General features: G+C 37.1%; 1 protein-coding gene across 1 annotated transcript; it reads left to right on the forward strand.

Moving 5' to 3' along the window:
• Window positions 1-15,414: 15,414 nt before the first annotated feature.
• Window positions 15,415-16,356, forward strand: LOC122482625 (olfactory receptor 52E5). Its single transcript, XM_043578939.1, has one exon. It carries the CDS (start codon window positions 15,415-15,417, stop codon window positions 16,354-16,356), a length of 942 nt encoding a protein of 313 aa, XP_043434874.1.
• Window positions 16,357-21,456: the final 5,100 nt, after the last annotated feature.

Below are 21,456 nucleotides of genomic sequence, written 5' to 3' on the forward strand. Positions count from 1 at the left end.
GGAGTAGAATGGCTGGTGGGAAAAGATGAGAACACTCCCCATTTTTCCACGTGTCTTCTCTTTAGGTACGTTTAGACCCTGAAGGAACACTGATTCTACAATCTCACTTTGTAGATGAGGAAAATAAGGTATAAGCCATGGCTTGGTGACAGTGTCTAAATTAGTGCATCTGTTCCACAGATTTATATTCTGTATATTAATCCTCAAGTTTTGTCTTCCTTCTCTAGAGTCATTACTCATTTTCATTTTAATGGTTCCCCTGTCTTGTTCTTACTGTCATTTTTGTTCCCTTTCTTCTTTCTAATCTAATTCTTCCCATTTCCCTCTCTTCCTCCTTCTCTCCCTCCTTCCTCCCTCCTCTCCCTCCTCCCTTCTCTCCTTCTCTTTTTATCTCTCTCTCTCTCTCTCTCTCTTTTTTACTGTTTCTCCAATAAACCAAGTATCTGTGAATTGAAGAATATGGGAGAATACAGTTTAGACATTAAAGATATATGACATTATTTCCTCACTTACAGCAAAGTCATTTTAGATGTGAATAATTGTATGTGTTCTATGTCTACTTCTAACTGAATTCTACCTAAAATTTTCCTTCTTTGCTACACCATTTACCTTCATATATACAAGATTCCAGAAAATTTGGAAAAGGAAATCAGCATCCTCCTATGGTTTAAGCACAAAATCAGTCTTGATAGCAAATTCAGAATAATCTCAGTATAATTTATTAATAATGCAGATTTCCAATATGTAGTACCATTTTCCAAACTCCAGTTATAGGTGAAGAATGTAGTTTGCTATAAACTAGATGAAAGGATCACTGAACTTTAATTTGTGACTGACTAGGGCTCTTTTTAAAAAAAAATCAGAAATCTTCATCATATCTTCTGTTTCAGAACCACACTCTCATTTTGCATGATGGTAAGCAAAATACTCAAAAGCACACCAGAGTGGAATATCAGAAAATGAGGATAGATATAGCTAAGAGTACAAGCAAAGCAACAATACCTGTTGCTTTTTCTGTAAATCTGGTTGCAATTTCTGTAAATCTGGGCAATTTAGGTGAATCTGAGCCGCTCTTGGTCTGAAGTTTTATACTGGCAAAGCAAAATTCTTGGGTCCTATAGCACCTTGTGAAATACCCTTACTCCTGTGAGTATGAATAAGTTTGCTTGTTGGTTTTTTTCAGCCCCTGTCTCTTAGTCCTAAAATCTAATGGACAAAATATTTTGAAGTTGGGAAGACATTAAAATTCACCTGATCTTTCCCATTTATTTTATATTTCTCCTTTATTTTTACAAGTAAGAAAAACAAGGTCCAAATAAATGCAGGAACTTGTGTGCATAAAATGTATGCATATTTAGCAGCATTTTGATTATAACAAGAGTAGATAACTCATATAAATCATATAGATCACTCATACAAATCATATAAATCCACAAACTCTTAGCTCTTGTAAAACATTTAGGTTGAAAATATTTTATGTATGTACATGAGGCTCAACCATTGGTCCCATATGGAGATACCTAGGAAAGTGGGAGAGAGAGCGAGTATCCTAGGATTGGTGTTGGTGATGACAGAAAGGAGACTACAGAAAGCCTAAGTACAGGAACAAGCACAAGAGTAACAGAGTGAAACTGGTACAGTCCTCACTAGTGTGATCCATCAGTGGTGAGTGGTAAAGATTGGCCAACTCCCTGGTCATCCATATCTATACCACATATAAACATACTAAAGACAGGGTTTATTCTGCAGTCAATGATATGAAGCAGTCTATGGCATGTATACAGACCGCTGGTTAAATCTATATATGATATTGGTAAAATTCAATGTAAAAGTAATAGTGTACATAATGTGGAATGGGATTCATTATAATGCTGGTCCTGAGATGGACCATGAGCAAACTGCTTAGACCTGGTTCACTCCCTGTCCTAGGCTCCCTTCCCAGGGTACCTCTGTGCTTTGGAGTAGCTTCCTCAAAATTTTCTAAGTTTGTTTCTGGTACATGGGACTGGTTGGGGATGTCACTGCTGTCTGACAGGGTGCCCTGAGCCTAGATCCGGCTGAGCACATGAGCCCAGTCCTCAATTCTCCTCTTTAGAGAACTCTGTGACTCTTTTTCCTGTACCCACCAGCTTGGAAAATCAGCCATTTGACTGAAGAAGCTTTGTGACCCATATCTATGGGGTTGTCCTGAGATCTCATGGCTAGGACCTGGGTTCAGTAGAGCGGCTTGGTGAGCAGATAAGATTTTCTGGACAGCGAAGTTTCTCTTTCATGGAATTCCAGAAGATGGAGCCATCACAATAGTGCTGACATGCTGATTGGAGGTGACCCTCACTCATCACTTACTGCAGACATAGGAGGAGTTCAGGGCTCTGATTTAACCATTGGTCCTCTTCTGAACCTTGGGCTTGAGTTATGTGTTAGAGCTGTTCACTGACTCCCACCCATCTATGTTCAAACTTAGTGCTGCCTCCTAGCTACAACACCCAAGGGTGGCAGTGGGAGCAGCATATATCCTCTATCTCACTGCCTCCTCTACCATAGCATTGGTACCCAGAATGATTATCCCACCCCTTCCATAGGCTCCACACTACCCACCAGGTGTTCCTCCAGAAATGGTTGCATTTACCACTCCAGAGTCTTTTGAGAACACTGTTCTGCAATGTCATTAGGTACTTTCAATCTATGTCCTATTTTATCTCCAATTGATATGATGACATGCTTTCTTGAGCCAATGTTAAGTAATGTCAGATGAGGTAGGGGCATTCCTTGTATGAATGGGAAGGTTCTCACTCTACCCACGTGCCTCACCTATACTCCAAGCTGGTGACACTGCGTAAAAGGGAGCAATGCAATCAGAACTGAAAAAGATCACTTTCTAGATATACAGTGATTAGGGACTAAATATTTCAGGTGGCTAAAAGATGTGTTTTTCTAAATTAATGTTATAAAATTCAAAAAAAATAAATTTAACATGAACAGAAAAAAACTATCATGCACATTTTCCTGAATGATCTGGTTAAGTCTGACATTTATGTTCATCACCAATGAAGGACAAGACAAACCTTTGAGAGATCATTAGAAGCTGCTATTCATAAGTAGTACAGTGAGTGATGCAGCATCTTAAGTAATGGTGCAATTAGTATTAAATAATTAGAATTGGAAATGCCAGAAGCAAGACAATCTATATTGTTTTGAAGAGCCATGGCATTGTAAGTAATAACAGTGTTAGTACCTTACCTTTGTGGCAGGAGAAACTAAATGGTCAGAATTCGTCTGTTTGACAGTTTAAAAAACATGAATAGAAAGTTAATGGAATAGAAAGAAGAAATTATCTGGAAACTATAAAGGATCTCCATGTGCAGTGATTGAACAACCAAAAATATATATATTTTCTACCCATTATCCTAAATCTTCATCAATAAATTATTATATATCACATATGTACATGAATTTTATAATAAATTTATAGTCAAATTGTTAATATATTCAGGAGCCTTACAAAAATATTTGTCCAGGCACTCCACACAGTGTAGGGCAAGTCCTGCACACATTTTTATATCTAGTCTTGGTTTGCCCAATTTCTAACTTCCTTTTGCACTCTTGTGATGGGTGTCAAAATAATAATGCGCTGGACCTGGAGCATGATCCCAATGTCTTGGGAATAATCTGTATGCAGTTTGACAATTTGTTTGTGGATGAAACTATATGTATGTGTATGAATGTACACCTGCTTATGTTTGTGTTAAATATGGCATAAATTTACTAGTGTCTGTGATTATTAAATGCATTTCCACATAGGCTTAATATTAAATATGACATAAGAAGAAAAAATATACAAAAAATAAAAATAATTGAGGAAATGATGAAAAAATACAATAACTTCCATGTTTAATGATATTTTATCAGATTAAATGTTTCAAGACAAAGCTGTTTTCTATAAACCTCCTCTGCCCTCCCAGTCACTCCTTTTTCTTGGGAATCCTTTATGCAACACCCAGTACTTTACAGAATATAGAAGCCAGTCTAGCTCATTGAATATCAGTACTGTTTATCTTCAATACTGTTATCCACCAAGACCTTAGAAGCAGACATAACTCAATCTCACATAAAGAAGTAAACATTCATGAAATTTAAACCAGATACAATATCTTCTCAAATCTGTTTCAAAATTGACCTACTAAGTGGTTTTTCAATCCATAGATCATGATAATTTAGTCAGAGCCTTGATATTATCCTGCTTCAAAACAAAACAAAACAAAACCAAAAACACACACAAAAAAAAACACAAAAAAGCTCAACCAATCAAACAAACAAAAAAACCTTGTAAAAATTCCAGATGCCTGCAGACCCTTCCATTTTCCACATGCCAAGTTTTAAGAAAATTTCCAACAGTTTTCCCAAGTGGTTTCATGATTTTTACACCTATACCAACAAATATGAGGGTTCCAATCACTACATTCTCACCATTTGGTCTTTTTGGTCTTTTGAATTTTAGCTACTCTAGTGAGCGAAAATCAGTATATCATTATAGCTTCCATTTCCATTTTTTCCATGGCAAATAATGTTGTTCATATGTTAGCAGAAACCATTTTTTCAATCTTTTGTGAAATGTGTTAGTCTTTTCCAAGAACTACAAAATAAACTACTTTGAGACATATTTCAGTGTAGTTCAAAAGTCTTTGAGAAAGTGGTGTTCAAATGAAAAATTGCTTATGTTAAAAGTAAAATAAGACCAGTAAAATTATATATAGCATATGTAATATGAAATATCATATATTACGTATGCTATATTATATAAAATAAAATTAAGTTTAAATAGAGGAATCTTCAGGAAAAGATAGGGCTGCCTGTTGGCTATATTAATCAGAGTTTTGGAAAAAGCGGTTGGCAAACACAAGCCGGGCCCCTTATATTACAACAAACTATTGGCACAAGGAATGATAAGGATAGTGCAGGTGAGGATATGTACAACTTCTTGGCCTGAAGACAAGAAGTTGTTCTTGGAACTCAGAGACTCAGAGAGCATTATGAAAAAGGCTGCCTGATAGGAGCTGAGATTTGTTTTGAAGGACTCACCCAGCCCATGATGACCTTCATGTCACCTGCAAGAAGAGAGCAGGTTGAAACCAGAATATCCTGACTTTACTTCTGTCCTATCCTCTGATGGCACTTTCTATTTTTTGAACCCAACCAGATGCCAAAACACAAGGGAGGATATGGATGCGGTGCATACTTGTGAGTACTCTAGGATACAGAATATGGAGTGCTCCTGGAGCAGCAAAGAGAAGATATCCAGCACATTGGCCCACATAAATGAAAAGCTGGAGGAAAATTCTGAACAAAATCTTCAAAGCCTGCATTCATATATATTTCCCTTTCAATTACTACTCTATATTCGTTTTTCAGGATTATATGTGTGTTATCAGATATTGTCTCTTTCTATTTCTTTTCAAATTTTTATTTAAAATATAGTGCACATACAGTGCACTACTGGTTTCAGAAATAGAATTCAGTGATTCATCATTTATATACAACACCCGGTGTTCATCATAACAAGTGTCCTCCCAAATACCCGTCACATCACCCATCTAGACACCCCCACCCACCTCCCTCCATCAACCCTCAGTTTGTCCTCCATCATTAAGAGTCTCTCATGGTTTGTTTACCCTCTCTTTTTCCCCCCTACCCTATGTTCATCTGTTTTGTTTCTTAAATTCCATATATGAGTGAAATCATAAGATATTTTTCTTTTTCTGACTTATTTCACATAATACATCTAGCTCCATTCACATCGTTGCAAATAGCAAGATTTCATTCTTTTGATCACTGACTAATATTCCATTGTGTGTGTATATACAGAATAGAATACTGTGATTGATGTGTGTGTGTGTGTATATACCACATCTTCTTTATCCATTTATCAGTTGATAGACTTTTGGGCTCTTTCCATAATTTGGCTACTGTTGGTAGTGGTGCTATAAACAACAGGGTGCATGTGCCCCTTCAAATCAGCACTTTTATATCTTTTGGATAAATACCTGGTAGTGTAATTGCTGGGTCCTAGGGTAGTTCTATTTTTAACTTTCTGAGGAAACTTCATACTGTTTTACAGAGTGGCTGCCCCAGTTTGCATTCCCACCAACAGTGCAAAAGTGTTCCCCTTTCTCCATATCCTTGCCAACATCTTGTTTCCTGAGTTGTTAATGTTAGCCATTCTCACAGGTGTGAGGTGGTGTCTCATTGTGGTTTTGATTTGTATTTTCCTGATGATGAGTGATTTTGAGCATTTTTTCATATGTCTGTTAGCCATCTGAATGCCTTTTATTTCTTTTTGTTGTCTGATTGTTGAGGCTAAGACTTCTATGCTAAATAGTAATGGTGAGAGTGGACATCCCTGTCTTGTTCCTGGCCATATAGTAAAGGCTTTTAGTTTTTCCTCATTGAGGATGGCATTAGCTGTGAGTCTTTCATATATGGCCTTTACAATGTTGAGGTATGTTCCATCTACCCCTACTTTGTTGAGGGTTTTTATCAAGAATGGATGCTATATTTCATCAAATGCTTTTTTTGCATCTATTTACAAGACCATATGGTACTTATCCTTTCTTTTATTAATGTGGTGTATCACTTTGATTGGTGTATGAATATTGATTCATCCCCAAAGCCCAGGAATAAATTCCACTTGATCATGGTGAATAATTCTTTTAATATACTGTTGAATTTGATTTGCTGATACTCTCTCTTATTATTCTCAGGGTTCCCTTAGAAGAGATTTAAATTTCCTTTTATGCTTTTAGCAAGACCAAGAGTTATGCAAAATAATGCTGATTTAAAAAAAAAATCATGTGGCCTAATACACTTTGAAATCAAATATGGTATGTTTACCTTAAAGGTTAAAATTAAAAAAAAAAAAAAGAAGGAATGAAATAATCATGTAATTGCCACCCATGTTCTCTGTTTGTGTTCCTAGGTATTCCCACATAATTTCAGTACCACAGTGAAATTTAAAAGTAGGTAGGAGGCGTTAAGCCTCCGACTGGCTAGTGAGCTGGGACCTGTTTGAGGACAGTACTTGATGGAGGATGCAGATTGCTTATCATCTGTAACTAGAAGGTATTTCTGACCAGGAAACATAGAGCTCTACCTAAAGGATATGGAAATTTTCCGTCCCATACTCCAGGCCCAGGGACATGGCCCATTGTGAGAGGCCCTTCTCAGGGGACTAGGCTCTTATATAACTCCTTGGCCCTGGCTACAGAGACTCAGTCACACGCAGCTTGCAGTCTGTGACATCCAGACTGCAATGACTTCTCAGATGCTGGGCAGAGGTAGGTGAGTCAGCTCCTGTATATGCTGGAAGAAGGTTCACAATGGCAGTAACAAAAGTGTTCCTGTGATGAGGGAGGTCTGCTGGCTCAGCCAGAGTCTTTGTAGCTGGGGCCATCTCCAAGTGGTGCAGCAAGAGAGAGAAGTTGTGGTGAGAACAACATGGATTTTTAGCTACACATCAGTCATTCCCACAGAATGACACTGCAAAACACTCACAGTGCTAAATAATAAACTGGTATCAACAAACCCAGGATCCCTATATGTATATACAAACATATAACAAAGAATGTCATATTCAAACATGAAGGAAAATATCAATGGTAACTCTCATTAGCTGGCCCAAATGAAATCTTTCCTTCCCTGCATCCTTCTATATTGTCATCTCGGAAGCGAATCTCTTACACTGGGCACAGCTATCCTAGTGAGAGAAGGCTACAGCATATCTAAGAAAGGGGAACAGATAGGTTGAAAGATGGAAAGCCTGGGAACCTGCTACAGAGGTTATTTAATTCTGCTGCAAAGAATGGAAGCCAGTCTAGTAGAAGTCCAATAGTTTACCAGAAATTTGAATGTCTGAAAGGAAAGAGAAAGGTTCAGAAAAGGAGAAGAAGAGAGAGCCCCAGAGAGTTATGTGAAGATAAACTTAGGAAATATACATGGAAGTGCTTATTACACAGAAAAAAATCAGTAAATGGGGAAGATGACTATGTAAGTAATCATAATGTTACAATAGAGGCAATGATCTAAACAGACAATAATTTTTGCCAGTTATGAAAAGCTTATTGACTGGGGACATTGTGAACTTATAGTATATTTAGAATACCAAAGCACCTTTTGGGAAGTTTCCCTATAAAGACTGGTAAATAATGGAAGGATAACTATGACAGTAGAAAGCAAAATACTGGAATTAGTCGAATATAAGATCAATGAAATTGGAGACTTCAAATGCATCCCTGCTGCATGCCCACATTTGGAATAATACTTGGCAAATAGTAAGCACCCTATAAATATTCATCAAATGAATTAAAAGATTCATAACTGAGAACTTCTATAATAGATTAAGGCAGAGGGCGGTAGTAGTGGTAAGTTTGCAGATGATAATAAGTACAGAAGGTGAAAAAGTTATTGGGAGAAGTTATTAGAACATGTAACAATCTATAAGATTTTAGAGCCTTGATACATGAGCTTAATCTTTTATTGCAAGAATAATGTAACAAACCCAACCAAGTGAAATAACCTCCACTCCCCTGCTCACCCTAAGTTCCACCATGAGAAGTGAACAGAGGACATCTCAAACTGTTTATGAGCCCTCAATCCCTCTCCCCTGGTTCTGCAGAGTCCCTTGCTCCTTTCTCTTAGGATGTGAATCACTGCTTCTCAATCACATTTTATTAACAGGATTATATCGATTAGATATATGTTTTTCAAAAGAAAAAAATATTGAGGGCCATTGGTGAAGAGGGGTAAATTATAGAAAAAGTTAAGATAAAATATTATGGAAGTCTTAATTTACTCAATTATTGTAAACAGGAAGAAAAGTTAAATTTGAAAGCTATTTCTGAAGACTAACCCTATTAAATTGTTATAAAGTTGACCTACTGCAATCCTTCTCCATCACTAATAGCATGGTACAGGATAACATCATCTCCAACCTGGATGTTTGTGATAAGTTTCTAACTGATCTGATTACAAATGTACTTCTTGCCCTGAATACATTTTGACAGTGAACCAGAGTGATTTTTTTGAAATGTAAATTGCATCATGTTACACTGTAACTTATAATCTTACAGTGTCTTCTCATTGCTTCTAGTATGAAGAGAAAATTCCTTAAAATTAACCATACGTACCTACACAATCCCATCCCTCAGTTTTTGCACTTCCTGTTCCCATTAACTAGAAGTATTCTTCTCCACTCATTCCTCTCTTCCACTTACTGTTACTGGACTCTTATCTTTCAGCTATCAATTTAGTTAACACTTCTTCAGGAAAGCATTCCCCATGAACTCTGGTCAGGTTAAATGAGCTTTAGTATACAGTGACTCTTCTTTGTAGCCCAGTTGTTACTTTACACTATTTAAATGTATTTGGTTAAAGTTGGTCTCTTTCACTAGACTAAATGATCCTGAGAAGAAGGCCTGGATTTGATTGAATTTGCCCACACAGTACTTTAAACACTAAGACTAGGCACCTAGTGGTTGCCCAATTACAGTTAACTGTGTTTAAATGGAGAATTTCCAAGATTTAATGCCTGTTTGGATGTGAAGCATGAAGGAATATAGAGAAGAGAAAAGTATAGATGATGTCTCCAAGGTTTCTTGCCTGGAATACTGTGTATATAACACCATCAACTAAAATTCAGGAAAATGGAGAAATGGTTTCAGAGTAAAGATGATCAACCTACTATAGAACTTGGTGGATAAGATGTGCCTTAGTTATAATCGAAGCAGACATTCTGTAAAAGTATTTGGAGATGTATAGTGAACTGTGAAAGAAATATTCTAGAAACGTATTTTGAGAAGCACCAGAGAAAAAATGTAGTGCTTACAGTTAGGAAAGTGAATGGAAGCATTCTCAGGAGGTACCTGGGTGAGTAGAGACTGCAGACAAGGACAGAACACTACTTAAAAGAAAGATAAAGGAAGACAAAAGTAAGCACATTTCAAAAAGTATTCTGAGAGTTAGATGAAAAACACAAAGAAATGTTTTAAAAGCCAAGAGAGATTTCTTGAAGAATATCTCATGGAGATGAGGACATTAATAGATGACGAATTTACCATTCCCTGGTTGTAGGCATGCCACAGCCAGTTATCTTTAGTTATTTCTAGTCTCCAGGTAACAGGAAAGCTGGAGTTATAAAGACTGTGTGAGATTCAGTCTCAAGCCCAGAAAAAAAACAAAATCAGAGCATGTATTCTCAAGTGACAGTTACTTAGAGTGAACTTAGATCTATAAGCTTTTCTGTAGTACACTAAAGTGTGTGTGTGTGTGTGTGTGTGTGTGCGCGCATGTGCCTGCATTGGAAGTGGGGATTATGTCTGATGCATCTCAGAAAGGTTGTTTTATTGAACTAGGAATAAACATGAATTTTATTCAAAACCACAGAGCGTAGCAAATTAATGTTTTGCCCCAACCATAGAGTTACAGAGAATATTTGCAAGTAGAGAAAGAAGACAGAGTGAGATGTGAGGTTTAAATGAAGAAAAATAAGTAAGGAAAGAATTTTTCCCAAGACTAAAGGATAAGATAAGGCCAAGGGAGAACAGAGACATAATGCCATCTGTAGCATGTACTATCATATCTCTCCCAAATCTGCTTTTTAGGACCTACCCATCTATCCCTCGGCTGCTGCGGATATCAGATTCTGAGAGCTCACATCTGCACCCCACCCTGGAAGGAACTACCTCATCCAAAGTTGTGCCCCATCACACAGGGTGGCCCATGGTCAATGACTAGATACCACGGGAATACAAATAACTGGCTTCCTTGCCTCATTGTGGGATAATTTAGAAGGGCTATTCCAGCTCCAAAGCTTCCCATTTTATCATGGGAGGTGTCAGATGCAACCTCACAAAAGGTCAGTTTCTCCTTTGAACAGATCCTACCTTATTGACATTTTCACAAGTATGTTTCCCCAGAAAACTCAAAATTCCTTCTGCACACCATTCTATATCCCAGTTCTGTTCCTATGGAATTTAATCTAAGACACTGTATATAACAGGAAAGATTGTTATTTCTACTCTATTTTCATTTGTTAATTATTGCTTGCCACTAATTAATGACCACAGCCTGTCACTGTATAAAGTATCATGATATCATGGAGATAAATCTGACACTGGCTTTGATGACAAGGAAATTATACCCTAGTGGTAGATGTCTACCAGTTTCTCAAGCTGGAATGAGCATCAGAATCACCTGCTGGGTTTATTCGCAGATTATTGGACCTCACCCCCAGAGTTACTGGTTAGGTGGATTTGGAATATTGTCTAAGAATTTGCATTTATAACAAATTACCACATGATGCTGATACTCCTGGACTAGGGACACACTTTGAGGACCAGTGATAACTAACATAACAGAGAGATAGATAGACTTTTGGGAAAAAATAACAAAAAGTATAAGTAATCCTGAAATAAGTCAATTAAGGAAGGCACTGTGGATGGTATATCATTAAATCTGGGCTAAGAACTATTTTGTTGATTGGAGCTTGTAGAGAAGATTTCCTCATTGGAAGAAATAAGAAGACATGAAGAAGAAAGTATTCAGAAAGTATGAAGTTCAATTTAACCTAAGTGTAGAGGTAAGACTATATAGGTGGGTCATAATTAGTGTTTAAGAGTCTTTGGTGTCATTTTATAAAGTATTGACTTCTTTTCACATAAGGCACTATTGCTGGTTTTATTCCTGTATGTCAGAGTTGGCAAACTTTCTCTATAAAGGGAGAAAGAATACATACTTTTAGCTTTGCTGGCCAGTAGTTCTTGAGCATAACTGCTCAACTCTGCCACTGTAAGGTGGAAACAGCCATAGAAAACATGCAAATTAACAAGAATGTTTGTGTTCCAAAATATCTTTATTTACAAATGCAGATGGTGGGCCAGATTTGGCTCATAGCTCAGAGAATGGAGATTTCACTTGCTTATGATAATGAATCTGATAAAAATAAAATTTTTATTTTATTGGCACATTCACTAAAAAGGAGAAGCTAGCTTACACTTTGAGTCTGGAAATGATTTTTTTCACTCACAGGAGAATCTACACAATTTTTCAGTTGTTCAGCTTAATTATGACAAGAGCATTTAAGTCATTGTGAGACAATTGGTTAATTGTGACAATGTTAGTGAATACATACAAGAAGTTTAAAACTTCAAGTGAACAATATAACTCTTCAGAGCTAACATTTTAGAAAACGTAATTCCTGTAACAAACACATGATCTTAAGGTTAGAAATAACAGCCATCAAGTTGGAAGCTGCATATCACAGAAGAACCTGTGTTTATAGTCACAGGAACCGGTGAATATATAAAATAAACTTGAACACAAACTTTGTTCCTTTTGCTAATTCTTTCCCATTGAAGTCTTATTTCCACCAAATTTAGGTATTCCATATTCTGTCCTATTTCACTGACAGATTAAATCATTTAGCCCTGAAGTTTAAGTTTTGTGCCAATGAAATGTTGTCTATAGTTTCCTAGTTAATACTATTGTGATTTATTATAACCTCTATTTTTCTTTTATCTTTCAAAATGGCCATGGACGAATTAAGTATTTTAAATGGTTTTTTTAATGTTTATTTATTTTTGAGAGACAGAGAGAGACAGAGCACAACTGGCAGAGTGGCAGAGAGATAGGGAGACACAGAATCCAAAGCAGGTTTCAGGCTCTGAGCTGTCAGCACAGAGCCTGACGCAGGGCTCAAACTCTGAATGGCAAGATTATGACCTGAGCCAAAGTGAGACAGACGCCCAACCGACCAAGCCACCCAGCAGCCCCAGGAATTAAGTATTTTAAACTAGTAATAATTATATCCCACAAGTAGGGGTGTGATTATCATATTGATATTTATCATCGGTCCCTCTAGAAGCAGTAGATGGGAGGAAACACAAAAACTGAAAAACCAAGTAAGACAATTTGGTAATAGATCAGTTTCACAATGTTGGTCAGCCAAGGTATATTGGCGAAAATAAAAATAGAAAAATAGGAAAAAAATGAAGATAAAAACATAAATAGTATAAATTTCAAAAACAGAGCCAACAGTGCTTAATAATTAATTAGAAGAAATAATTAGGATGAATAAATTATTCATAGTTTTCAACTATTTGTTACTGAAAAGATACTACACATTAATAGAAATAAGTACATTGCATGAGAAATAATAGGGAATTCATGGCAGAAAGTGGCAAATGGAATGGAAAGAAGTGGTCTCAGGAAATATTTCTCCTTCTCCTCAGTGCTGACATTTACATAGAATCTCAATGCAGGGCAGAGTAGCAGCATCACGTGTCTACAACTTTCAATTCTCAAACCAGCCCACGTGATCCGTGTTGTCACTCCCAATTTCCAATTTTTACAATTTGATGATTAATAGAAGCAATTATTAATTTGGATATAGTTTTTAATCCTTTCGCCTGAGCTCCATTTACCCTCTCTTTAAATGGGGACAATAGTGGTCCTGATCTCAGACCTGTTTTAACCTTTATGCATAATAATACTTGCAAAGTACTGAGCAAGTACTTGGTGCATAATGTAGAGCTAGACTTTTTTCATCATAACACAACCTGAGTTATTTTTCTTCTTATTAGAAAGGAAAATGAAAAGAATTCTCTGACATATTAAAGGGTGCATAGAAAGGTGAATCTAGGTAAATGTAATAGGTGGGGCGGAAGGTGTGGATATTGATTTTCATGGGATCAGACCCAATTAGAAGGAAAAAACTGGGGCACCTAGGTGGCTCAGTTGGTTAATCGTCCAACTTCGGCTCAGGTCATGATCTGGCAGTTCATGAGTTTGAGCCCTGTGTTGGGCTCTGTGCTGACAGCTCGAGTCTGGAGCCTGCTTCAGATTCTGTCTCCCTCTCTCTCTGCCCCTCCCCCACTCATGTGCCCCTCCCCCACTCATGTCTCTCTCTCTCCCTCTCCCTCTCCCTCTCTCAAAAATAAAATAAAAACATTTTTTAAAAAAGTAGGAAAAGACTGGACCAACACAATCCAGAGAGTGAACACCTCATAATGTATTTTCCCTCCTCCAGTAGGATTATAGCACATCTTTGAAAGCAACTGCACAGTACATTATTTTTAAAAATTAGACACAGTATGAGCAAATCCCAATCTAAATGAGATATCATTATACCTCCAAAGCAGTTTTTGAGGCCTCTGTTAAAGCCACGTCATGGGAATTTCTGTAAAATTGGTACCACCATATCAGAACTCATTGCACTCTCAAAGGAACATCAAGGCAAAACATATGGCACTGCCTTAGATGTAGCACTGCCCACACTCAACAAGCCCAGTCACTGTAGGTATTTCACCCATGCCCCAGAGCACCCCACAGAACACACCCTGTAACAGAACAGTTTCTAATGGTTGGGCACATCCAAGAATCCCACAGCTCCACCATGTTACAGGTTACATCCATGGCACAGGGCCAGTTACAACACAGACTCAACCACAAGGCACACCAGGTAGAGTCCATTGTTAGAGTAAATAAGCCTGATGCCAGCTTCAACACATTAGCTTCCATCACTATATAAGGGAAACTAGCTAAAGCACTAATATAACTTAACCTGTTCCCAAATGCAGGCAAGTATCTGGCCTTGGTACTGCTCTAACTGTAAAAAAAAGATAGACATATTGTCACTATCCAGGCAGCATGAAGGATTATCCATTAATACGATGCATCATGAAGAAGGCAGAAAAGAAGATCAAAAATCACAAAAGGCTCTTCAAAATATCTGGGAACAACCAGTGTTAAACTGTTTAGGAATGAGAATGTGATTTAATCTACTGAATGATAAGACTTTGTAGTTCTAGGAGGGGTATTACTTTGCTTGAATCACATAATAGTCTCCCAATGTGTCTAAATTTCTTAATCCATTCCTTAGCTCAGATCTAAGCACCAGCTATCCAGTCCCTCTATTTTGCAAGTATCATTCCCCTGAACCATCCATCTCATTCCCAGTCCTGTGATACTACACACATACACACACACACACACACACACACACACACACCATCTTGTTTATGCTTTACATCCTTGTTTATGATTAACAGACAAAACTGATAATAAATATTTGCATATTCAGATTCTTCCTTACACATGGAAGGGAAGAAACATTCAGGACTGCTGTATTTGGAAATTTTTTACATGGTTTTCTATGTAGATGAGGCAAATACTTTGAAGTAAGAGTGCCTTTTTAACTGTGCCTCACATTGCCTCTTTAGGCCTCCTCTGCTGTATTATGGAATTAAAGAATGGATTTTCTGCTTCTCCAGAAAGTAGGCAACATGCTATGAAAGAGGTTAGGGACTCTCCCTGGAAGCGAGAAAACTCCTGCAAGAAATGAGTCTATAACCAACTCCCACCAATATGCTGCATTCCAACAATACACAGTTTCACCCCTCTTCCTTCCTTCTGGTGGGGATTCCAGGACTAGAAGATGTGCACATCTGGATTGGCTTCCCCTTCTTTGCAGTGTATCTGACAGCCCTCCTAGGGAACATTACTATCCTGTTTGTGATCCAGACTGAACACGGCCTCCACCAACCCATGTTTTACTTCCTGGCCATGTTGGCCTGCACTGATCTTGGCCTGTCTACAGCCACCATCCCCAAGATGCTAGGAATTTTCTGGTTCAATCTCACGGAGATTGGGTTTGGTGCTTGCATCACACAGATGTATACTATCCATATATGTACTGGCCTGGAGTCTGTGGTGCTGACAGTCATGGCCATAGATAGATACATTGCCATCTGTAACCCCCTGAGATATAGTATGATCCTCACCAATAAGGTGATAGCTATCCTGAGCATAGTCATAATAGTCAGGACTTTGGTGTTTGTGACTCCATTCATATTTCTCATCCTAAGATTGCCTTTGTGTGGTGTCCGGGTTATTCTTCACACCTACTGTGAACACATGGGTTTGGCAAAGTTGGCTTGTGCCAATATTAGGATCAATGTTGTCTATGGCTTGATTGCTTTCTCAGTGGGATACATCGACCTTTCTGTGATTGGATTCTCCTATGTTCAAATCCTCCGAGCAGTCTTCCATCTACCTTCCTGGGATGCCAGGCTCAAGGCACTCGGCACATGTGGCTCCCATGTCTGTGTCATGGTAGCTTTCTACCTACCAGCCCTCTTCTCCTTCATGACACATCGCTTTGGCCACAACATCCCTCATTACATCCACATTCTTCTGGCCAATCTGTACGTGGTTGTTCCCCCCGCTCTTAACCCTGTTATCTATGGGGTCAGGACAAAACAGATAAGAGAGCGTGTACTAAGGATGCTTAACCCTAAAGTCTATTGACATTTAGCCCTATGAGGATTTTTTATGATGGGTTAGGGAAATAATAATAAGTTCAAAGCAGAAGTAAACATAGGGAATATTTTTGTAAAACTCCAGCACTCCCACACAGGATAATCACAATGTATTTCCCCCATTCCTCCCAATTTGTAAAGCCACTGGAAGGAATATCTCAGAAATTCTAAAACTATCTCTTTATTTTGCTGCAAGAAAAATACAAACAAAACAAAACCACTCACATTTAAACCCCACAGATATTACAAAATTCCTAAAGAGAGAATAAGATTTGCAAAAAGGTATGGCCCCAGTAACTGCCTTGAATAATTTCCCTCCACATTGAACTTCTCTTCATTCACATGTCAGAAGGTGAAGCTCATGTCTTAAAATGATGTGGGATTTCATCAATATCAAGTAGGATATAGTTGCAAAAGAAATTAACTTAGAGTCATAAGAGCCAGGTTTAAATTCAGGCTCTGCCCTTGACTGAAAGATTTACCTGAGAACCACACTTAAAGCTCTTTGAACTTCAGTATACATGCCAATAAAATGCTATAAAGCAATATTAATCTGGCACTGTGAACTCAAAAAAAGTGTTGAAAAAATCTTTGAAGTTTGTAAAACAGGAAAAGATTTGGAAATAGTAAAAAAAAATGTATTTGTAGTGTGGTTGTTACTTCTAGCATATGTAGATTTAGCTTACTAAACCCAATTCTAGTATATAGTCACTGGTATGAGGTGAGGGGTCCGTTCTGGGTTACCTCAGTGCTTGGGGCTCTTAATGACCCTCATCCCTTACCTTGGTCAGAGGGTCTGTCTGTCAGGAGACTAGAAAGCCCAAAGAATTATGAGGGCCCTATCTAGAACCCTCTTACCTTGTTGTTAAGAATGCAAACTGGTGCAGCCACTCTGGGAAACAGTATGGAGGTTCCTCAGAAAGTTAAAAATAACACTATCCTACAACCCAGCCAATTGAACGACTAGGCATTTACCCGAAGGATACAAAAATACTGATTTAAAGGGGCACAGGCACCCCAATGTTTATAGCAGCATTATCAACAATAACCAAATTATGGAAAGAGCCCAAATGTCCATCAACTGATGAATGGATAAAGAAGAGATGGTATATATATACCATGGAATATTACTCAACCATCAAAATGAATGAAATTTTGCCATTTGCAACAACATGGATGGAGCTAGAGAGTATTATGCTAAGCAAAATAAGTCAGTCAGAGAAAGACAGATACCATATGATTCCACTCATATGTGAAATTTAAGAAAAAAAACAGATGAACATATGGGAAGGGAAGGAAAAATAAAATAAGATAAAAACAGAGAGGGTGGCAAACCATAAGAGACTCTTAGCTATAGAGAACAAACTGAGGGTTGATGGAGGAGAGGTGGATGGGGGATGGGTTAGATGAGTGATGGGCATTAAGCAGGGCACTTGGTGTCATGAGCACTGGGTGTTATATGTAAGTGATGAATCACTAAATTCTACTCCTGAAACCAATGCTACACTATATGTTAACTATAGAATTTAAATAAAAATTTGAAAAAATAAATAAAATAAAGCCATTTTGGTAAATTGGAAAAAAAAAGAAGGCCCTATCTAGATTTGAGGCCTCAGGGAAACCCTGTTGCCCACAGTTCTTATTAGGGTAAGCTTTAGGACAAACTGTAATACAGTGGCTATTGACTTAATATAAAGTCATTCTTATTAGAGCATGTGAACTAGGTAAGGCAATTGATTCCTTTGGGTATTCTGGGAGCTCCAAAAATATGAAGCTGGCTTCTGTTTAGAAATGAGACTCTGGCTGAAACTCAAGGTAGGGGGAACAAGAAATATGCAGAGAACTGGGATAAGGTGATGATAATGTGACTTAGGAAAAGAATGGAAAAAATGATATTTTGTGTCAAATATACTCAAATACATAAATAAATGGAAAAAGTGATCAGGAGATCATTTTCTAAATAGAAAGCATGAAATTGACACAAATAAGATTTAGAAAATTGACAGATCAAAATTGTGGTGAAAATGACATAAAAGGCATCACAGATTTTCTCCCAAGTAAGATGCCAGACCACAATAGCTTTTCATATTTCTTATGTTATACTAACTGCTTTGCAATACTAAATAAATTTGCAAAGCTTTCAAGATCATTTTAGAAAGTTAACATTATCATGATGACAAAGTCAGAAAATAGAGAAGAAAGAAAATATAGAAGAAAAAATTCAGAATAAAGAAAACTACAGATCAACTACACATACAAATGCAGGTTAAAAAAAGTGTAAATAAACTTGAAAAATAAATTTGGTTATATATTTTTAAAATGAAATAATGGATATTATTAGAAGAGTACATACATACTGAGTGCCAAGTGTTTTATTTTCATTACCTCATTCATTTTTAATAATCCTAAAATATAGACACTAGTATTAATATCAGTTTGTATAAGTGAAAATTAAGACTTCAAAATGATAAATTTTGTCAGTAATTTCATGTATCTACTAAGTGTAATCTCTCCAGGTTCTAAACCTATATCATCAACTACCCATATGGGACAATTATAGACAAGAACAATGGTTCAATATTAGAAAATATACAAATTAAATCCACTATATCGATAAATTAATGCATAAATATTATATGGTAAACTCCATAAATTTTGAGGCTAGTCAAAAATTTCAAAATATTAACTCTTTTTAAAAAGGGGAATAACAAAAGTAAAAAGGCAGTCTATTAATGTGGAAGAAAAATTCTTCCCCTTTAAGTATATAATTCCTATTAAAATCAGAAACTAGTATAGGTTTCTCTAATAAGCTTTTTGAAATTATTTACTAAAACATTGTTTATATATCAACTTGATACAATGAAACTCAACTAGGAAATTAAAGAAACATGTTTTGTGTTGTTTTAACAATTTATTAAGTTTATTTATTTATTTTGAGAGAGAGAGAGAGAGACAGAGAGACAGAGAGAGCAGGGGATGGGGCAGAGAGAGAGGGAGAGAAAGAATCCTAAGCAGATTCCACACTGTCAGCACAGAGCTGGATGCAAGGCTCCATCCCATGAACCATGAGATCATGACCTGAGCCAAAATCAAGAGTCAGACACTTAACTGACTGAGCCACCCAGGCTCCCCAAGAAACTTGTTTTTTCAGAAAATTAAAACTCATCATTTTTTGTAGGTAATACAGTTTCCTTCAATTTTGACAGAATGATATGAAAAAAAAATTGTTAGTAACAAAGTCTTCAGTGTTACCAACTAAAAAGTATATAAAAACCCAGATATATCCAATGAAAAACAGTTACACATAATACCCAAGGTTCACATCAGGGTAACAACCACAAGCATAAATGTACATACTGTTGGAGGAAGTCATCAATAGGATGTGGCCACTAGTTGATCCATGAGCTAGACCTGGGCAATCAGAGGCTTCCCATCCCCTTCCTTGTCCATGGAATGTATCTTCCCCACTCTCCTGCTCCAAGGACATAACCTTGAGATAGTAATGTATTGTTGAGACCATCTGGATGGAATATGTGACTGAGCCCAGTAAGGTCTCTATATAAACTTTTAAGATTCTGGCAGGTGGGTACAGAGAGGTAATCTTACAGGACTCAAGATAAGCCCTGAATGTAAGTTCCCTTGCTTATTAAATCTGCCACCTATTGATCTGGATTGGTCTGCCTCTTTATTCAGTCTCTCTTTGCTCTCTATGTGTGGGGACCAGTTTCAGATTTCACCTGGGGAACTCCCAAGGTTGCAAACCTAGACACACACACACACACACACACACACACACACACACACATGTAGATGTAGAAGTAGAGGTAGAGGTAGAGGTAGGTATATATTTATGTCCTCATTGACCCTAGGAAAATGATGGCTGCTTTATTGTGAATCTTACCATACATACTCCCAAAAAAACATAACATCAGAAAGAGCATGAATAAAATCACAATGGCCCATTCCTTCAACATTAATAGAAGACATAGGATGGCATGATTTCAAATCAATTTAAGAAGCGAAAAAGAGTTATGGCTACAGATCCCACAGCTGCCACTGATGTTAGCTTCAGAGTACGGGTGGAGGGGAAATTAAAAGGCTATTTAGAAAAGAAGTGAGGGTGTGAAAGACATATACATGGCATAAATAAGAAATAAAGGGGAAAAAAAGCTCCACTAAATCCTAAAATATTAAACACAGGTCAGAGATGTTATTGCAAACAGCACTGGATACAGGAAAGTGGTTTAAAAGCAAGAAGGACCAGAAGTGGCAGCCTCAGAAATGTACTGTGAAGAAGGAGGATAACCGGAGGAAAGGGGGGGTCCTCCTTAGAGATATGGTAATAAAAAAGAAAGGAGGAAATCAGAGGGGGAATCAAAATCCTAAATAAACCAAGGAAAACCACAAGACATGGCAACCTTTCCCTGCTCTCCTGGCAATGTTTTATTCCTCAAATAAACTGATCATGAAACTGACAACAGGGTGCTCTTTCAGCAAAATAATAAGAAATAGGAAAAATCAGTTCAAATCTATAAAATGCTACAGTAAGAAGTAAATAAAATTACACCACAAAAATTAATTAAAGATGTATCAAAAACCTAAATGTAGTAGCTAAAACTATAAAACTCCTAGGAGAAAACATAGGGATAAATCTTCATAACCTTGCATTATGCAATGTTTTCTTAGTTATAACACAAAAAGAACAAGTGATTAAAGAAAAAAACAGATAAATGGGACTTCATTAAAATTTAAAACTTTATACCTCAAAGAACAGCATCAAAAAAGTGAAAAGGTAACCCACAGAATGAGACAAATATCTGCAAATCGTATACATAATAAGGTTCTAAAACTAGAGCATATAAAGTCTCTTACAAGTCAACAATAAAAACCAATTAACACGATTAAAAATGGACAGATATATTGTGGTTTAACCTCACAAATGAAATATTATTCAGCCATAATGAAATACTGATACAGACACAAATGGGTGAACCTTGAAAACATTAGGCCACGTGAAAAGCATAATGGCCATATGTTGTATGATTCCAATTAATATTAGAAGTCCATAATATACAAATCTACAGAGATG

The sequence above is a fragment of the Prionailurus bengalensis genome, chromosome D1 (genome assembly GCF_016509475.1).
Source record: "Prionailurus bengalensis isolate Pbe53 chromosome D1, Fcat_Pben_1.1_paternal_pri, whole genome shotgun sequence".
Taxonomy (NCBI): Eukaryota; Metazoa; Chordata; class Mammalia; order Carnivora; family Felidae; genus Prionailurus; species Prionailurus bengalensis.